The 17,071-nt window shown below is 30.3% G+C and overlaps 3 protein-coding genes across 3 annotated transcripts; 2 read left to right on the top strand and 1 right to left on the bottom strand.

Annotated features, from left to right (window-relative positions):
* The first annotated feature begins 3,998 nt into the window (after window positions 1–3,998).
* On the top strand, window positions 3,999–6,286 carry Nsun5 (Nop2/Sun-like domain containing protein 5). The gene is made up of 4 exons (XM_065515401.1): window positions 3,999–4,185; window positions 4,249–4,519; window positions 5,135–5,403; window positions 5,497–6,286. The coding sequence occupies exons 1-4, from the start codon at window positions 4,060–4,062 to the stop codon at window positions 6,157–6,159; spliced, it is 1,329 nt and encodes a 442-aa protein (XP_065371473.1). The 5' UTR covers window positions 3,999–4,059; the 3' UTR covers window positions 6,160–6,286.
* Window positions 6,287–9,648: 3,362 nt separating this feature from the next.
* nanos lies at window positions 9,649–12,444 on the bottom strand. The gene is made up of 4 exons (XM_065505238.1): window positions 12,156–12,444; window positions 11,559–12,057; window positions 10,719–11,197; window positions 9,649–10,070 (listed from the first exon to the last, which is right to left on the bottom strand). The coding sequence occupies exons 1-4, from the start codon at window positions 12,198–12,200 to the stop codon at window positions 9,804–9,806; spliced, it is 1,290 nt and encodes a 429-aa protein (XP_065361310.1). The 5' UTR covers window positions 12,201–12,444; the 3' UTR covers window positions 9,649–9,803.
* Window positions 12,445–13,228: 784 nt separating this feature from the next.
* LOC135963505 (mitochondrial import inner membrane translocase subunit TIM44) lies at window positions 13,229–15,767 on the top strand. The gene is made up of 3 exons (XM_065515400.1): window positions 13,229–13,390; window positions 13,512–13,589; window positions 13,885–15,767. The coding sequence occupies exons 1-3, from the start codon at window positions 13,388–13,390 to the stop codon at window positions 15,094–15,096; spliced, it is 1,293 nt and encodes a 430-aa protein (XP_065371472.1). The 5' UTR covers window positions 13,229–13,387; the 3' UTR covers window positions 15,097–15,767.
* Window positions 15,768–17,071: the final 1,304 nt, after the last annotated feature.

Below are 17,071 nucleotides of genomic sequence, written 5' to 3'. Positions count from 1 at the left end.
GTGATCACAGATCGAGCTCCATTTCTTGATTAAACGCTTATTGGCCAAGTTATTAGCGAATTTAAATATTTTGAGTTTTTATATAAAAAATCGATTTTTGTTCAAAAATATGAGTGATCACAGATCGAGCTCCTTTTCTTGATTAAACGCTTATTGGCCAAGTTATTAGTGAATTTAGATATTTCGAGTTTTTATATAAAAAATCAAGTTTTGTTCAGAAATATGAGTGATCACAGATCGAGCTCCTTTTCTTGATTAAAGGCTTATGGCCAAGTTATTAGCGAATTTAGATATTTTGAGTTTTTATATAAAAAATCAAGTTTTGTTCAGAAATATGAGTGATCACAGATCGAGCTCCTTTTCTTGATTAAACGCTTATTGGCCAAGTTATTAGCGAATTTAGATATTTTGAGTTTTTATATAAAAAATCGATTTTTGTTCAGAAATATGAGTGATCACAGATCGAGCTCCTTTTCTTGATCAAAGGCTTACGTCCAAGTTATTAGCGAATTTAGATATTTTGAGTTTTTATATAAAAAATCGATTTTTGTTCAGAAATATGAGTGATCACAGATCGAGCTCCATTTCTTGATTAAACGCTTATTGGCCAAGTTATTAGCGAATTTAAATATTTTGAGTTTTTATATAAAAAATCGATTTTTGTTCAAAAATATGAGTGATCACAGATCGAGCTCCTTTTCTTGATTAAACGCTTATTGGCCAAGTTATTAGCGGATTTAGATATTTTGAGTGTTTATATAAAAAATCGATTTTTGTTCAGAAATATGAGTGATAACAGATCGAGCTCCTTTTCTTGTTTAATGCTTATTGGCCAAGTTATTAGCGAATTTAGATATTTTGAGTTTTTATATAAAAAATCGATTTTTTTCAGAAATATGAGTAATCACAGATCGAGCTCTTTTTCTAGATTTCACGCTTATTGGCCAAGTTATTAGCGAATTTAGATATTTGGAGTTTTTATATAAAAAATCGATTTTTGTTCAGAAAAATGAGTAATCACAGAATCGATTTTTGTTCAGAAATATGAGTGATCACAGATCGAGCTCCTTTTCTTGATTAAACGCTTATTGGTCAAGTTACTAACGATTTTAGATATTGTTAGTTTGTATATAAAAAATCGATTTTTGTTCAGAAATATGAGTGATCACAGATCGAGCTCCTTTTCTTGATTAAACGCTTATTGGTCAAGTTACTAACGATTTTAGATATTGTTAGTTTGTATATAAAAAATCGATTTTTGTTCAGAAATATGAGTGATCACAGATCGAGCTCCTTTTCTTGATTAAACGCTTATTGGCCAACTTATTAGTGAATTTATATTTTAAGTTTTTGTTCAGAAATATGAGTGATCACATATCGTGTTCCTTTTCTTGATTAAACCCTTTTCGCATATTTCTACATGTACCTCAAAATGACTTTCGTTTTATGTCGAAGGACAAAAAAACAAACATTACAACATATGGGCATTACCTGGGGTCACGAACGTACGTTCGTACGCTTTTGATGTCTAAATAATATAGAAAACAAAACTTTTCCTAGCATTTTTTGGAGATTCGATAGCATTTTGGTAGCTCTATGTTTAGTGCAAAATATGGATTTCATATAATTAAAGTTTTTATAAGGATAATTATAAACATGTAGTAACGAAGGTACTCAAAATAAAAGTCAACTTCGGCTGACAGTAGTGAAATGTAAAAATCTGCGAAATGGAACGGGATATTTAAAAGTGATTAATTTATTTTAAAAGTGTATAAATGTAGGCCCTTATCCGGTATTTACACAATAAAATATCTCTATTGGTTTTTGTTTAAATGCCTTAAGTACCGGTCGCGAACGCACGGGTCGCGAACGCACGACTTCTCCATATGTTTTTTTATTATTATCACCATGCATTTCTCCATAAATATCTTCAAACTTCCTTAACAAAAAAATAAGAGTATGGGCGGTCAAGCCCGACCATATAATACTCCAAAAAAAACATTTTTGTTTTAAAAAGCTCAATAATTTATATTCGTGAGTGAATTTCGAAGTGTGCCTTATATGGGACCTATGACCAATTATTAACCGGTCACCATGAAAATAGGTCGTAGTTTATGTCTATATGAAAGTTATTTATGTTGAATTTTATGTGTATACCAAAATTTTTAAGAGATTTATGAACGTTAAAGTGATTTACGGAAGCGGGTCTTATATGGGAGCTATGACTAATTATGGACCGATCTCCATAAAATTTGGTGACATGAATTCGGTATATATAAACTTATTTGGAACAATATTTGTGTAGATACCTACATAAATTAAACATTTGACCGACAAAGTCCAATTTTGGGAGGACATTTGTATGAGGGCTAGGTGAAATAATGGACCGATTTCACCCAGTTTTAATAAACATCGTCATTAGACATTATATGTACCATACTATATCGAAATAGCTTCAATAAAACAGGATGATTATCAACATTTTATTTTTCATTCCTGGTTGACTAATCGGAGGAAATGCCCATATCCAATATTTGAACATTGGAGGCCCATATCCTGTGAACTATGAACTGAGAACAAAAATAAACTATATCGCCATGTTCAGTTTACAAAGATGTAAAATAAAAATAATAAAACATAAACAAGAGTTTAGCCTTATGAACTTCTATATTTTTTTAAGTGTATTTATTCCCTTTCCCAAAAACTGTGATAATTATTATTTCTAGATAAAACTTTAATAAAATTTAAAAAAAATATTAAGTATTTCCTTACTCTATCGACTCCAACAAAATAAAATTGCTACATGAGAATCGCACATATTTTTTTGTCGGTCACTTTTGTATCACTGTGTAATTATCTTTTTTCGAAATAGGTCAGTTGATTTTTAGAAATTGTTCAGTTCTTTTGCTTTTATTTCGATATTTTTCATTATTTAACAGGCTTAAATACAGATATTTGCTCTATTTCAATACTAGTCCGATTTGCAGGCTGTTTTGAGTATCGCAACAAATAACTAGCTCTGGAACAGCTAATATAGGTATAACAAATTATAAAATGACTTACCAAATCTTTGCATTTGAGCGATGTCCGCAACATCTACAAAAGGAGATGCATTATAAACATTTACATTCATATCTAATTTATGTTTGCCACTTTAGATCTTAACCAAATATTTTAACAGACATACTGTCGCCGCTGGCCTTGAGTTCCAAAAATTTGGCTAGCCTAAGCAGATTTTTCATTGTAGACAGCATTTGTCAGTACGGTAGAGCTTATAAACTCTGGAATATGTAAAAAAAACTGACTTACTAATATTATTCTTATCATAGAGAATTACCCTATGGTTCTCAGTAGATTTACCTGATACAAATTTCATTAACATCTGGAGTTGTACCCATAAACGAGTTTTATTCTCAACAAATATTTAGCAGGATATTTAATTTTATCACTTTCTATTCAACATAAAAAACATTTTCTTTCAGATAGCGTATTAAAACCAGTGAAAACATGCAATTTTATGCAATTAATTTAACTTTTATTTTTCACACCAACTAAACACAACAAATATTTTCACATACGACAATGATAAGCAAAATGAAGTATTATAACGGTATATTTTTGACATAAAACTGTGTGGAAAGTAAACAAATAAATTCAAGTTGCCATATTTAAAGTATATGTAAACAGATATTTGTGCTTGGCAATGCCATCACATAAGTACGTAAAATTTTAAATTAAAATTTCTAAAAAATTAAACAAATCTAACAGTTTAAAGCCAATTGTATACTTTTAAAAAAATTATTATCAAATAAGCATACTACAAAAAATATAAATTTTATCGAAACAAAGTTTTCTTAACCACTTTATTTAACGGTATCTTCTTATAACAACATTTTAAAAATATTGCCATTTGTAAAACTCAAGTAAACAAAAGATTTTCTTAATATGGCAATACTATGACAAAAATGCATTTGACATTTTGCTTTCTCATCACGTGCATTCGTGAACAGCTGCAGTAGAAGAATAAACACGATAATTAACAAATAATAAAAAAAAATAATGTCAGGTTTCCAGCATTCGGTAAAAGTGCCCACACAATACAGGAAGGTTGCAGCCATATTAAAAACTGCCTTGGAAAATCGTCAGAAATCTTTAAAAACATTAATTTATGAAGAAAAACATGCTGTAAGTTGAAAGAAAAATAAAAAGTAATAACACGTGCTTATTAAAATTTTATTTCAATTACAGCGCATTGGTAGTATGCAGGCTGTGCTGAAACAGTATATAGATAATCGTGGAGCCATAGATGCTGCTATAGAACAAACAAAAATTTTAGAAGAAAATCCCCGTCTAAGTCCAGCATTGTGTAGAATTCTGGTAACTGAATTGATATTTGGACGCAAAACATTAAACGGCGAATCGAAGCCAGTACAAACTGTACGCGAATATCGTGATCGCTTAGTGGAAGCATTGGGCGGTGAAGCTAACGCAACGGATAGTGTTGCGACAAAGAAAAAAGGCAAGAGTTTCTTAAATATTTATACAATTTCAACAATTTGAAAGCAAACCAAAAATATGGGCAAAAAAAAACTTAATGTGACCACCAAAGAAATGGCCAATGTTGCCAACAAGACTCTAGAAGAATCCCAACTGGTTGAGCAGCATGAGGATGGAAACTTAGACCCAGTATCTCAGGTTTATGAAGGCGATGAAAAAGATACCAGTACCTCGGCTTACTTGTGGCTTTTGGTATTTTCCTTCTTAATGTTTACCTTTCCGTTCCTTACCTTCTACGGTGTGCGTTCTTGGCTAGATGAATCATTCGAGTTTAGCACATTTCAAACCAATTGTTTCTCAGTATTGGCAGCCGTAATCGTAGTCAACTTTATTATTTGTTTATACGTTTACAAAGCGTTTAGCGAAGGCAGTATTGCTGCAACGAAACCAGCTGCAATAAATGCTGGTGAAGAAGCTAAAAAAGATAACTAAACATTGGACTTATAAAACTTTTTTATATTATAACTATTTTAAACACCCTTTCAAATAAATTCATTCCTTTTTATAAATAAAATATTCACAATGTTCGCATAAATTAACCGACTTTTCTTTTCGTCCATATTCTGCTGTTCTGTAGATCTTAAGCCTCGTTATGTTCGAGTCAATACGAATTTACTTAGCATGGAGGAAGCTGATACCATGTTGGCCAGGGAAGAGTTTCGTAAAAAGGAACTTCCTCCTTTCGAGAATTACGAAGATTTCTTGAAGGCCGTACAGGATTTGGCTGAAGATGAATACATGTTGGATATGCATGTCGATAATTTATTGATATTTAATCCGAAAAACAAGCATTATTTGGCCTGTCATCAATTTACCAGCGAGAGGAAGTTTATGCTACAAGATAAGGTTAGTAACTTGCTAATTTTTGTTATTAATTAATTAAATTTATTTAAATTCACGTAATTTTAAATTGATTATGAATTTTATTTGATTTTTAAGGGCACCTGTTTGGTAGCAGAACTTTTACGCCCGCCAGTCGGATCTACGGTTTTGGACATGTGCGCTGCCCCGGGCATGAAAACTATACACACCTGTAATGTTTTACAAAATCAAGGCACCATCTATTCCGTTGAACAAAGTCCTGAACGTTATCGTATTCTTTGCAATATGACCGAAGCAGCTGGCTGTAAAATTGTTCAACCCATTAAGGGCGATGCACTCACCGTAACACCCGAACAATGTCCCGGTGTTGAGTACATACTAGTGGATCCCTCGTGCACCGGTTCGGGTATACAGAATCGTTTGTCTCTGGAACCTGAAGAAAAATGTCCCGAACGTCTTAAGAAATTGGCGGGTTTGCAAATCAAAATGCTCTCCTATGCCATGTCTACATTTCCGGATGTTAAGCGTATTGCTTATTCGACCTGTTCACTGTACGAGGAAGAAAACGAACAAGTTGTCCAGAAATGTTTACTATTGAATCCGAACTTTAAGTTGCTGAGTGGCAAAAAGGCTTTACGCAACAAATGGCGTAATGTTGGCAGTTCAGATTACAAGAAAATTGGTAAAAATTGCATTTATACACGACCGGAAGACGATTTAGCAGACGGTATTTTTATAGCTATATTTGAGAAATGTAGCAGCAACATAGGAGATGAATAAAAAACCTGTTGAAATTTTGTCGATTTAATGTTTAAGATTTTTGTATGTATAATTATTTTACAAATACATACATACATTTATGTATAAAGATTTATTGTAAAATAAACAAATCTATGAAAATTGGTAATTCTTCATTTTGTTTTGTCAATTGCGCCTCAAGCTTATTTATTATATCGTCTCCTTAATAAATCAATAGTGTATAATTTTTTTGCCATTTCGAAATAATTGAGTTTAAAATTTTTGTATTAGTAGACATCTAGAACAAAAGTAATATTTCAAATTGATCTTTTGACCCACTGTGTGGAAGTAGAATTTAACCAAATTTTGACCACATATAGAATCAGTTATGTAGATTCTTATTATGCAGTAGATTTTTTTTGGAATGAAACGTTTGCTTATGAATTTTTTTGTAATGAAATTTTACAGTTATATACATTTTTTTAAAAGGTTATCTTTCAGAAACACAAAATGTAAAATGTTTAGAACATGTTCCAAAATCACTAGTTCTAGAACAACTATAAGCAGAAACTCTTAGATTATTTCAAAATATCCATAGAACTAGTGAAATCGCACAAGTACACAGGTTACAACTGACTAGTTCTTAAAGCATAATGGAACAACTTTAATTGTAAATTGAAGAAAAATATAAAATGTTTAATAACAATGAATAATAAAAATGGAAGATACATCATCATATCAAATTTAGATGTATCAAATCTAATTGCATTAGGTACGTTAAAATATTTAAATAAAATGTACATACATATGTATATCGTATATTTATACCCTACACCACCATAGTGGGGAGGGTATAATGCGTTTGTGCAGATGTGTGTAACGCCCAAAAATATTGGTCTAACACCCACCTTAAAGTATATTTCTATAAAATTTGGTACATATAATTTTTTCGGCCCAAGGACGAAGCTTATTGAAACTTGCTGAAATCGGTTCATTATTTGACCTAGCCCCCATACAAATGTCCTCTCGAAATTGGAATTTATCGGTCATAACTGTTTAATTTATATATGTATCTACACAAATTTCGCTCCAAATAAGTTTTATATATACAAAATTCATGTCATCAAATTTTGTTACGATCGGTCCATAATTAGTCATAGCTCCCATATAGACCCGCTTCCGAAAATCACGTTAACATGCTTAAATCACTTAAAAATGTTGGTATATACACAAAATTCAACATAAATAACTTTCATATAGACATAAATCACACGACCTCATTTTATGGTGATCGGTCCATAATTGGTCATAGCTCCCATATAAGGCCCACTTCCGAAAATCACTCACGAATATAAATTATTGATATTTTAAAAGAAAAATGTTTTTGCTCATTTACTTGGTGTAGGGTATTATATGATCGGGCTTGACCGACCATACTTTCTTACTTGTTTTCAACAGGATTTCATCAACGACATTTACGTATAAAAAAGAATGCAACAAACGCTAAATGAAATTTATTCAAAGTATTGGACATTTTATTTATGGCCTTCTCCTATTTTTTTGAGGCCAAGAACGGTCTGGATCATATGGCGGATGACTTCCCAGACACTTCATTCTAAATACTTTTAAACATGTATTAAAACATGTGGCCGAACGTTGTTATGATGGAATATTACTGTCTGGAATAATGCCTTCAATTCTTGGTCTTCAATTTTGTTTAGTCGATATTTGTCTTCCGTGTCAAAATCAACAGTTCTGAATCTCACAAACCATCTCTGGCTCTTTGAAACTGATGAAACACATTCACTATAAGCTTCGGTGATCTTCAGCAGCACTTTTTTCGAATTAAAAGAAGTAATGCAAAACTTCCCGCAAATGACGATTTGTTGGTACTAAATTCGACATTTTCGGTAACTAAATGAGAAAAAATTACAGACATGTACCTTTCAAAATGACATATAAGTTATTAAAAACAAAAACTGCGTTCAAAAGATACGCCATCTATTGTAAGTCCCAAATTTTTAAGTCATACACCCAAAACTTTTTTTTAATGTTATGAAATAAACAAAACATTCCTTAACTGCTTCCCGAAAATTGTTCCAAATATGACAATTTCGAATAAAAAACATTGATAGAAGAACTAGTTCTAGAACGGTTCTTAAAAATGCATAAATAAAAGAACTGGTTCCAAGTGTACGGTCTTCTTTTCGATTCCGTATAACTTGAACCCAAGGTGATAATTTCATACAAAAACTATTAGTCGCAACGCCAAACTAGAACGAGAGTTTTGGCTACATATATGCAGTCGTTCTAGAACTAGTTGTGGAACTAATACACTTTTCCTGGAAATGGTTCATGTCTCTAATGGCTGGAGCGATTTGGATTTTTTATGGGATTCGGAATTTCCAGGAGATGCTTTGTAAAGAAAAAAATTAGAAAATTTTAATTGTTATATGTATTGCCTCCTTTTCACTTCTCATTTTTCTTAATAAGGGACATTTTTGGTGAAACCTGAAGAACTAACATCAGCTAGTAATACATATAATAAATATAAGAATCTTTAGAGACTATTTATTTGCTTTTATACCATTCAATTAAATTGTAACGTATTACAAAGTAAAATTCGCAGCTTATTTTCGAACTGAACAGACTTATAGATACTTAACGAATAAAAACGCCAATTTAAAATGTTCAGTAGTATATAAAAAAAATACATTTATTTTAATAAAAACTTAATGTAATTATTACAAATCTATTATATGGTTTGTTTTTCATTTGTTATTATAGCGACACTTCAATATTACATAAATCATTTAAACTATGTATACGAGTGAGTAAATTTTAAAATAAATTATTTATACATAAATAAAATATAAAAAAAATGTAATTGTTTTAAACTAAAAAAAATAATATAATAAAAATCATAAAAGAGAAAACACAATTTTATATTTTTAATCGATAATTTCAAGATGTAATACAAAAAAAAAAACGAATAGAACACAATTGTTCAAAGAACACCTTCATTAGAAACAATCTTTAATTGTTTAAATAATTTATATTAAACGAAATCTTCAAAAAATCTTGTTATCAATAAAGAAGATTTATAATAAGTCAAATATTTTCTTTCAAATTTAAAATTAAAAGCTTAAAAAAGAAATACATTATGAAAACTTTTTAAATAGGTAAATAGGTAATTGGTAAATCACGGAATTTTTATATAATTATATTAGTGATCAAATAAAGTTAAACAAAACAAAAATTAAAATCGAATTCTCTTTTGATCAACAAATAGAGAAATTAAAATTAACATCATTTTGAAATTAAATTAATAAAATTTAAGATATTTTTGAGAATATTTTTTTAATTCATAATTCGTTTGATTACTTATGTTTTAAATTTTAATTAAATTGATTATTTATAGGTATATATATAAAATAGTGTATTGAAAGTTAAATAAATTAGTTTTGTAAATGTAATATATAAATTATATATTAAAACTTATCAACTAACAACGATAACGCATCTAGCGTTTGATAGATTTAACGTTTGTAAATCAAATTTAAAATTTGAATTCATTTTAATAAATTTAAAAAAAGAATTGCTTATGTTTTCTTGAGTATATATCAAATTAGGTTGATATATTGTCGGGTAACACAGCAAAACGATAAAATCAATACGATTTGATTTTAAACTTTCATTTGTTGTTTGTAGTAGGTGTCCTTGGCTAAACGGAACGATTCCGCTTTAATGGCATCTTCCATTGTTATGATGGGTTTCTGTGGACAATACTTGACAGTATGTGCCATATCACCGGATGCTTTGCAAATTGGACATATATATGTTCTTAATTTGGGGCAGAGTACTCTGCCTAAAGAATCACGCACGGCATGAGACTTCACAACGGCTACTGGTTCATTATTATTTTCACAGAAAACGCAATGCTTGGCCGAGGACTAGTTAAATAGAGATAAATAAACAGTATTTTTTATGAGAGATTTATTTTAAATACATATTTTCACTCATAATAGAAGATATACACAAAAAATATAAATTCGAACTAACTTTACAAATCCTTCTCTCAGGAGTAAAAAAAATTGTCGGTCCGAATTTCTTTATACGTCGTTTCTATCTATCATTAGAGATATCCTATTGTCTTTGTTAATGACTTGTGGGTCTATTATGGATGGCAAACGAACTAAATTTACGTTGTCTGTTGCCAAATAGGCAACCAGAAATTTGTGGTTGCCCTCTTACAAAGCAACTGGGGGGTTATCATGCAATTTGATTCGAAAAGAAATTCTTTCGAATTTGTATGCTTTATAGGTACATTGTATTTCGAAAATGTTTCGTTTCGAAACGAATTACATAATAACACCCCTGAAGATCAAAAATCTAAGTAGTCGATTTTTTGCTTAGATCTCAGCATACATATATGTCATGTAAGTTATTGGACCGTAGGAAAATTTAAATCTTTTCTGATGTAAGGTGGAATGAATGAATATACTTTATGAAAAATATAGAAATTAGAAACGAAATGACAAATTTATAAATACCCATACCACTCGTGGTAAATTGGATTAAAAATGTACCAATATACTTACATATTTTTCATTTTTAGCGCCATTATAACGTTTTGGTAACTTCTTTTGATTACAATTATAATCCATATTAACTGCAGCAGCAGCTGTGGCCGCAGCCGCGGCAGCAGCGGCTGCTGTAACCGCATTAGAGTGTTGTTGCATATGGGTAGGCAACATTTTCCAAAAATTATTATTGAAATTTATATTTAAATTGTGTTGCTGCAACTGTTGCAATTGGTGTTGATTTAGTGATGCTGCAGCAACAGCAGCTGCTGCTGCTGCATTCGAACTGGCAATTCCGCTATTGACCTGTAGTTGACCATTAGAAGAATTGAGTAGATTGGTAGTATTTGCACCAGCAGTCGCTGCATTATTAGATAAATGCATACCCAACTGGTAGCGATTTAATTCATCACAAATATAACCATTACAAGCAAAATCCTGCATCACAGCATCAACAGGAGAATGTGGCATTTGTTGTGGACAAATGGCGGGAGTTTCTGTAATTTAGGAAATTTTAAAGATTTGATTTTACAAATCAAAATATTTATTTTATACATAGTAATTTAGGAATATTTAAATTTGTTTCCTAAATGAATTTTGTACTTATGCTTTTAGATCTGATTGTTGATCGTAAACATTCAATCTAACCTTAAATAAAAATCCTACAAACATTCAAAGAATTGGTTCTGTTAAATTTAACATTTGTAAAATTCTTAGAAAAAGGAAATAACAAAATAAGCACAATTTTTTACACCAGGGAGCGTTAATTACATTGAGAAATATTTATGAAATTCTAAGAAATGTTACAAATTAAAGCATTTCCTAGAAATTTTTTAAAATAAAGTTAGGCAGACATACCATTACCATTAGAATAGGCTGTTAGCATAGCAAACATTTTAAGAGATTTAGAAATTTCATCATGTTGTTGTTGTTGATTAGTGTTGGCTGGAGTTCCTCCCACATTTCCATTAACATGGACTGAAGATTGTTGATTACCAGCGGCAGCCGCCATTGCCAAATGATGTTGAGCTACAGCAGCAGCCGCTAAATGTTGCTGATGTGCCGCCAACAACTGTTGCTGTTGAAAAGCAGTCATATTTTCCAAGCCCATACCAGCCCCACATCCTGAGGATGAGGAGGTTGAGGTATTAGAAGAATTACTGGAAGACGAAGTTGGCGACATAGAAACTGGCGACAACATTAATGAGCCAGTCCCCGATGTGCCATTTGATGATGTTGGTGAAATACTGGGTGATGATGTAGAGCCGGCAGCCATTGAGGCACAAGTGTCCAAGTACATTTCTTGGAAACACTTAATGTTTAAGCCCAATAGATTTGTAAAAGTTTCAGCAGTTTGCTATGAACAACAAAAAAATTAATTATACTAAAAAAATCATTCCATTTACATATAACTGTTTTTTTATAATCCCCCCTTGCTTATTCTTTCTACTTTACCTTGTTACTTTCAGGGCTGCTGCGGTACATGACGTCACTCTGCATTTATTTCTTGGAATTAATAGGAATCCAACAACACAAATTCCGTTAGAATTTTTTCCTTCTTTTAGCTAGCTTTGTAAAAAAAACTAATTTTTGCAGTTTCTGTAATGGTTTCTTTGTTTTGTTGAATATTTACTATTATTTTGTTTAAAACAATTTCTGGATTGTTATATTTTATATTGTGGTTGATTGTAGCGCAGTTTTTTAAATTTATTTTTTGAAAAATATTTTTTCACCGTGCGCTGTGTCGTTTTTGCAAATTAAAATAAATCCGATTGATATTGCGTTGATATTTAAATTCCTTTGAAAAAGGGATTTTATAACTGCATTTATTTTGACAGTGTTGGTAAACGCTCAAAATGGAAATTTTTAAAAATTTTGTTGTCATCGATTTGTACAATAAATATCGATACAAATTGTGCAGATGGTATGAACCAGAATTCCAGAATTATAAATTTATTATTGGCAACATGTATTAAAAATTAATAAATAAAAAAAATAAATTGTATATAATTTTATATAAGAGCGTGCGCCAAACGTAGGCAAAGTACTTTGGTAAATTTTGAAAATAAAAAAAATGATACATTATCATTTTATTGTGGTTTTAATAAATTAATAATAAAAATGTACAACTATAATATTTTATTTGTGTATGTATTTTTATTTCTGAAATATTTCTATTCAATTGTTGAAAATTTGCGTAGCTCTTTGAGCTATTGAAATTTTATTCACCTCAAATATTTAAAAAAAATTCTTTTCTACATACTTTGATAACATTTGGAAACACTCTAAGTTGAAAACAACAAAAAAAAAATATTTTTCTTGTTGTTTTCATTACAAACTTTCGAAACGAATTGATTTTGAATTTTATAAAAACTGGCTGTAAAATTTACAGTGTAAATTAATTCTAACTACACATCTCTGTTTTCTTAATAGAAACTAAAAATTATATATACAAAAGCTTACAACTATGACAACTTATTTTATAGCTGTCAATTTTTTTACCATCAAATGATAACACTGACAGTGACAGTTAAACAGGCATGAGTTTAGTCAGGAATTCGTAGAAAAAAAATAATTTCTACCTAACGAACAGAAAAAATTACATAAATACGAATTCAATAGGAATTTATGTACAAAAATACCTAAAATATAAATAAAAGCTAAGTGTATAATTGAAATTTTACATAATGGTAAGTGGCGTGATGAAATTTCAGTGAAAAAGTATTAAGTTAACTAAATGAAATATATAAAAAGGTTAAATTATGTCTGAACAGTGGGCTAAATGCAACATATTTCTCTAAATTTTTTTAGTACAAATTTTTAACTTTAACCAGAGGCAATAAGAGTTTATTCGTGGGAAAACAATGTCTGCAAGTTGTACAAAATCAGGTGAGTTGATCTTTAATATATCATTTAATTTTTTTTATATTATCAATATTTTGTCAAATATGTAGTAATAATATTTGAAGGAAATGCAACATTTCTTAAAATGTTCACAATTTGAACCGAAAAGCCATTTTTTTACTATATTTTTAATGATATACCTACCGATCGTACCTTCAAAAGCTAAATGAGTTGAAAAAATTTATATTTCAACACTCAATGTATCGCATAACTTTTACTAATTGTATTTTTAAGAACATGATTAATGACCTATTAAATTTTAAAATTTCTTTTTTTCTAGCGTTGGTATTCCCAACCTGGCAGACGGCCTGGCTTTTTTTCACAATTCATTGATAACATTAAAAATGAAATGGACAAAAACAAAGAAATGAAAGAAAGCATTAAGAAATTCCGTGAAGAAGCTCAAAAACTCGAACAATCTGATGCTTTACAATCGGCCAGACAAAAATTCAATATAGTTGAATCTGAGGCTCAAAAATCATCGTCCATCTTAAAGGAACAATTGGGTTCGATAAAGGAAAAAGTAAGCGATGTTTTGGAAGAAGCTGGTAAAACAGAAATAGCTCAAAAAGCTTCTAAAATAACAGAAGAAATTTCGAAACAAGCTAAAACAGCCAAAGAGAGCATATCGGAGCAAGGAGAAAAAATCGGTCAGACTTCAGCTTTTCAAGCGATATCGGACACAACAAAATTGATTAAGCAAGAAATGGATGCACAAAGCATAAACTCGAGAGTTTATAGAGCGCCGGCACGTCTGCGTAAGCGTAAAGAAGTCGAATTCGGTGAAGATGAACGTGTAGTAGAACCGAACATGGATGCCATGGGTGTAGAATTACATAAAGATTCGAAATTCTATCAATCGTGGGAAGACTTCAAAAATAACAATGCTTACGTCAATAAAGTACTCGATTGGAAAATGAAATACGAGGAATCCGAAAATCCCCTCATACGCGCATCGCGCCTACTCACCGATAAGGTGTCCGATGTTATGGGAGGTCTATTTTCGAAAACAGAATTATCTGAAACCCTAACTGAACTATGTAAAATTGACCCGAACTTTGATCAAAAGCAATTCCTTAAAGATTGTGAAACTGATATTATACCAAATATTTTGGAAGCCATGGTTAGAGGAGATCTCGACATTCTCAAAGATTGGTGTTTTGAAAGCACCTTCAATATTATATCCACCCCTATTAGTCATGCCCTAAAGGCTGGTTTATACTTAGATTCGAAAATTTTAGACATTGAAAATATCGACTTGGCCATGGGCAAAGTAATGGAACAGGGACCCGTACTAATTGTTACCTTCCAAGCACAACAGATAATGTGTGTTAGAGAGCGATCATCAAACAAAGTTGTTGAAGGAGATCCCGAGAAAGTAATGCGCGTCAATTACGTGTGGGTATTATGTCGAGATCCTAATGAGTTAAATCCAAAGGCTGCTTGGAGACTAATGGAACTATCAGCTAATAGCCAAGAGCAATTTGTCTAATATATATATGAAACAAACAACTTCTACTGTTATGTTTAAAACACACACCTCCTAAAACATAGTTTTTAAGTTATTATTATATAGATATCAAGATAAATTGTGTCTTTGTTAGTTAAAAATTAGATGAGAAAACATGTACTACTAGCTCTGCTTTTAAACTTTATTACAGCGAAAGAAAAAAACTTGTACAAAATATAGTCCTTGTAATTATTATAAACTTACAAGTCCATACTTTCCTTACCTCAGTGACTTTTTGTTAATAATTGCATTAGGAAATATTTTATACGACTTTTTTAACAATAACTTTATTTTTAATGATTTATTTGTAATAGGTATATGTTTTTAAATTGCTTAAATTATAATAACTTTACTTAAATGATAGTACTATTTTAGGCAATTTAAAAACCATTCTTTGTAAACAAATTTTATTAAACTTACACTTTCTAAAAAAAAAATTCTTTACTTTTTTTATGTAAATAAAACCGAATATCAACATTAATAAATAATCTATAACGCTATTTATATACATTTGTATATTTTAATATTAAAGCAAATTTCCACTATGTGGCTTAAAAAGAAAATTATGAACGACATATAAAAAATGTGTTAGAGATAAAAATGTTGATCTATTTTTTAAATAAAATTATGAAAAAATATATATGTATATAAAACTGTGTTTGAATTTTTAGTAAGATCCGCTTTATACCCTTCACCACAAGTGGTAGGCTTATCATTATATGTATATATATATATGTATATTCTGATAGCGGATTCGATATACATATATATCAATAAGCCAATAGTTTTTGCAAAATTAATTTATGCATAAACTAATTTCTATATTAATTAAATAGTAATATGTACTAATAAAATAAGACAATAGTTTTTGCAAGATTAATGAAATTTTCAATACATCTGTACAAAATTTACAATTGCTACCAAAAAGCCAAACCAACGAATAAACAATCAAAAAACCAAACCCAACAACAAAGAAAAATCATATCCGGTTGCCCGATGAAATTAGCATAATAATCCCCAAATAACTTCCGGTATATATAGTCCCGGTTCGGTTGATATTTAAAATCGGGAAAATCAGCCAACAAATGGCTTAGATATACGCTCTATACCTGGATTACTAAGTCATTAACATAAACCATATGGATATCTAATGATACACATTTCCAAAGACGTATAAGTCAAAATCGGGAAAAGTATTTTTTATCGCGAATTTTTTTAACACTATTCTTTTTACAATTTTTTTTATAAATATGTTTTCAATATTTGGTGAAGGGTACATTAAGTTGGAAAGGTCTTAATTGTTTAAGTTGGTGAAGTCTGAAATTACACCTTATTCATTTATCAAAGAACTCTGAATCACTTTCGGAGTCGATCTAATTTTATATACATTTATTCAATTGACCTAAATCTGTTATTTTGGTTAAAATTAACAACGAAAAAAAGTACGTGAAAATATAATAATAGCAAAAGATCTGAAGGTTCATCGTCACACTGTTTCAAAAGCTTTGAAAGATTGAAAGAAGACCTGGATCAGGAAGAAAAAAGGTCTAACAGATATTGGTAAAATGGTTTGAAGTCGTATAAAGTTCAGAAAGTTTCAGATCGCACTGCGGTAAAGACCTTTGATGCAAAAGATCGAGCGAAAAAATTGAGGTAAAATTTTACAAAAAATACACCTGATGGATGATGTAACATATGTACTGGCAGACTTTTCACCACTTCCGGGTCAAAATTTGTATGTGGCTGATGAACAATACCGGACAAAAAATATACAAAATTTGCCAAAAAGTTTCTTGTGTGGCAAGCCATTTGCAGTTATGGCAAAAGAAGTCAATCATGTACAATGAAATATATCGCACTTGTTCAACAAGAGGGTATTAACTCAAAATGTTTAAATGTTTAGTAGAGGTCAAAATCTTTTTTAATTTTTGCAATTATTGCAAACAAAATCTATTTT

Source organism: Calliphora vicina, chromosome 1 (genome assembly GCF_958450345.1).
Source record: "Calliphora vicina chromosome 1, idCalVici1.1, whole genome shotgun sequence".
In the NCBI taxonomy this organism is placed as follows: Eukaryota; Metazoa; Arthropoda; class Insecta; order Diptera; family Calliphoridae; genus Calliphora; species Calliphora vicina.
Note: the sequence above shows the minus strand (reverse complement) of the source record. Positions and strands in the feature narration are given on the sequence as shown.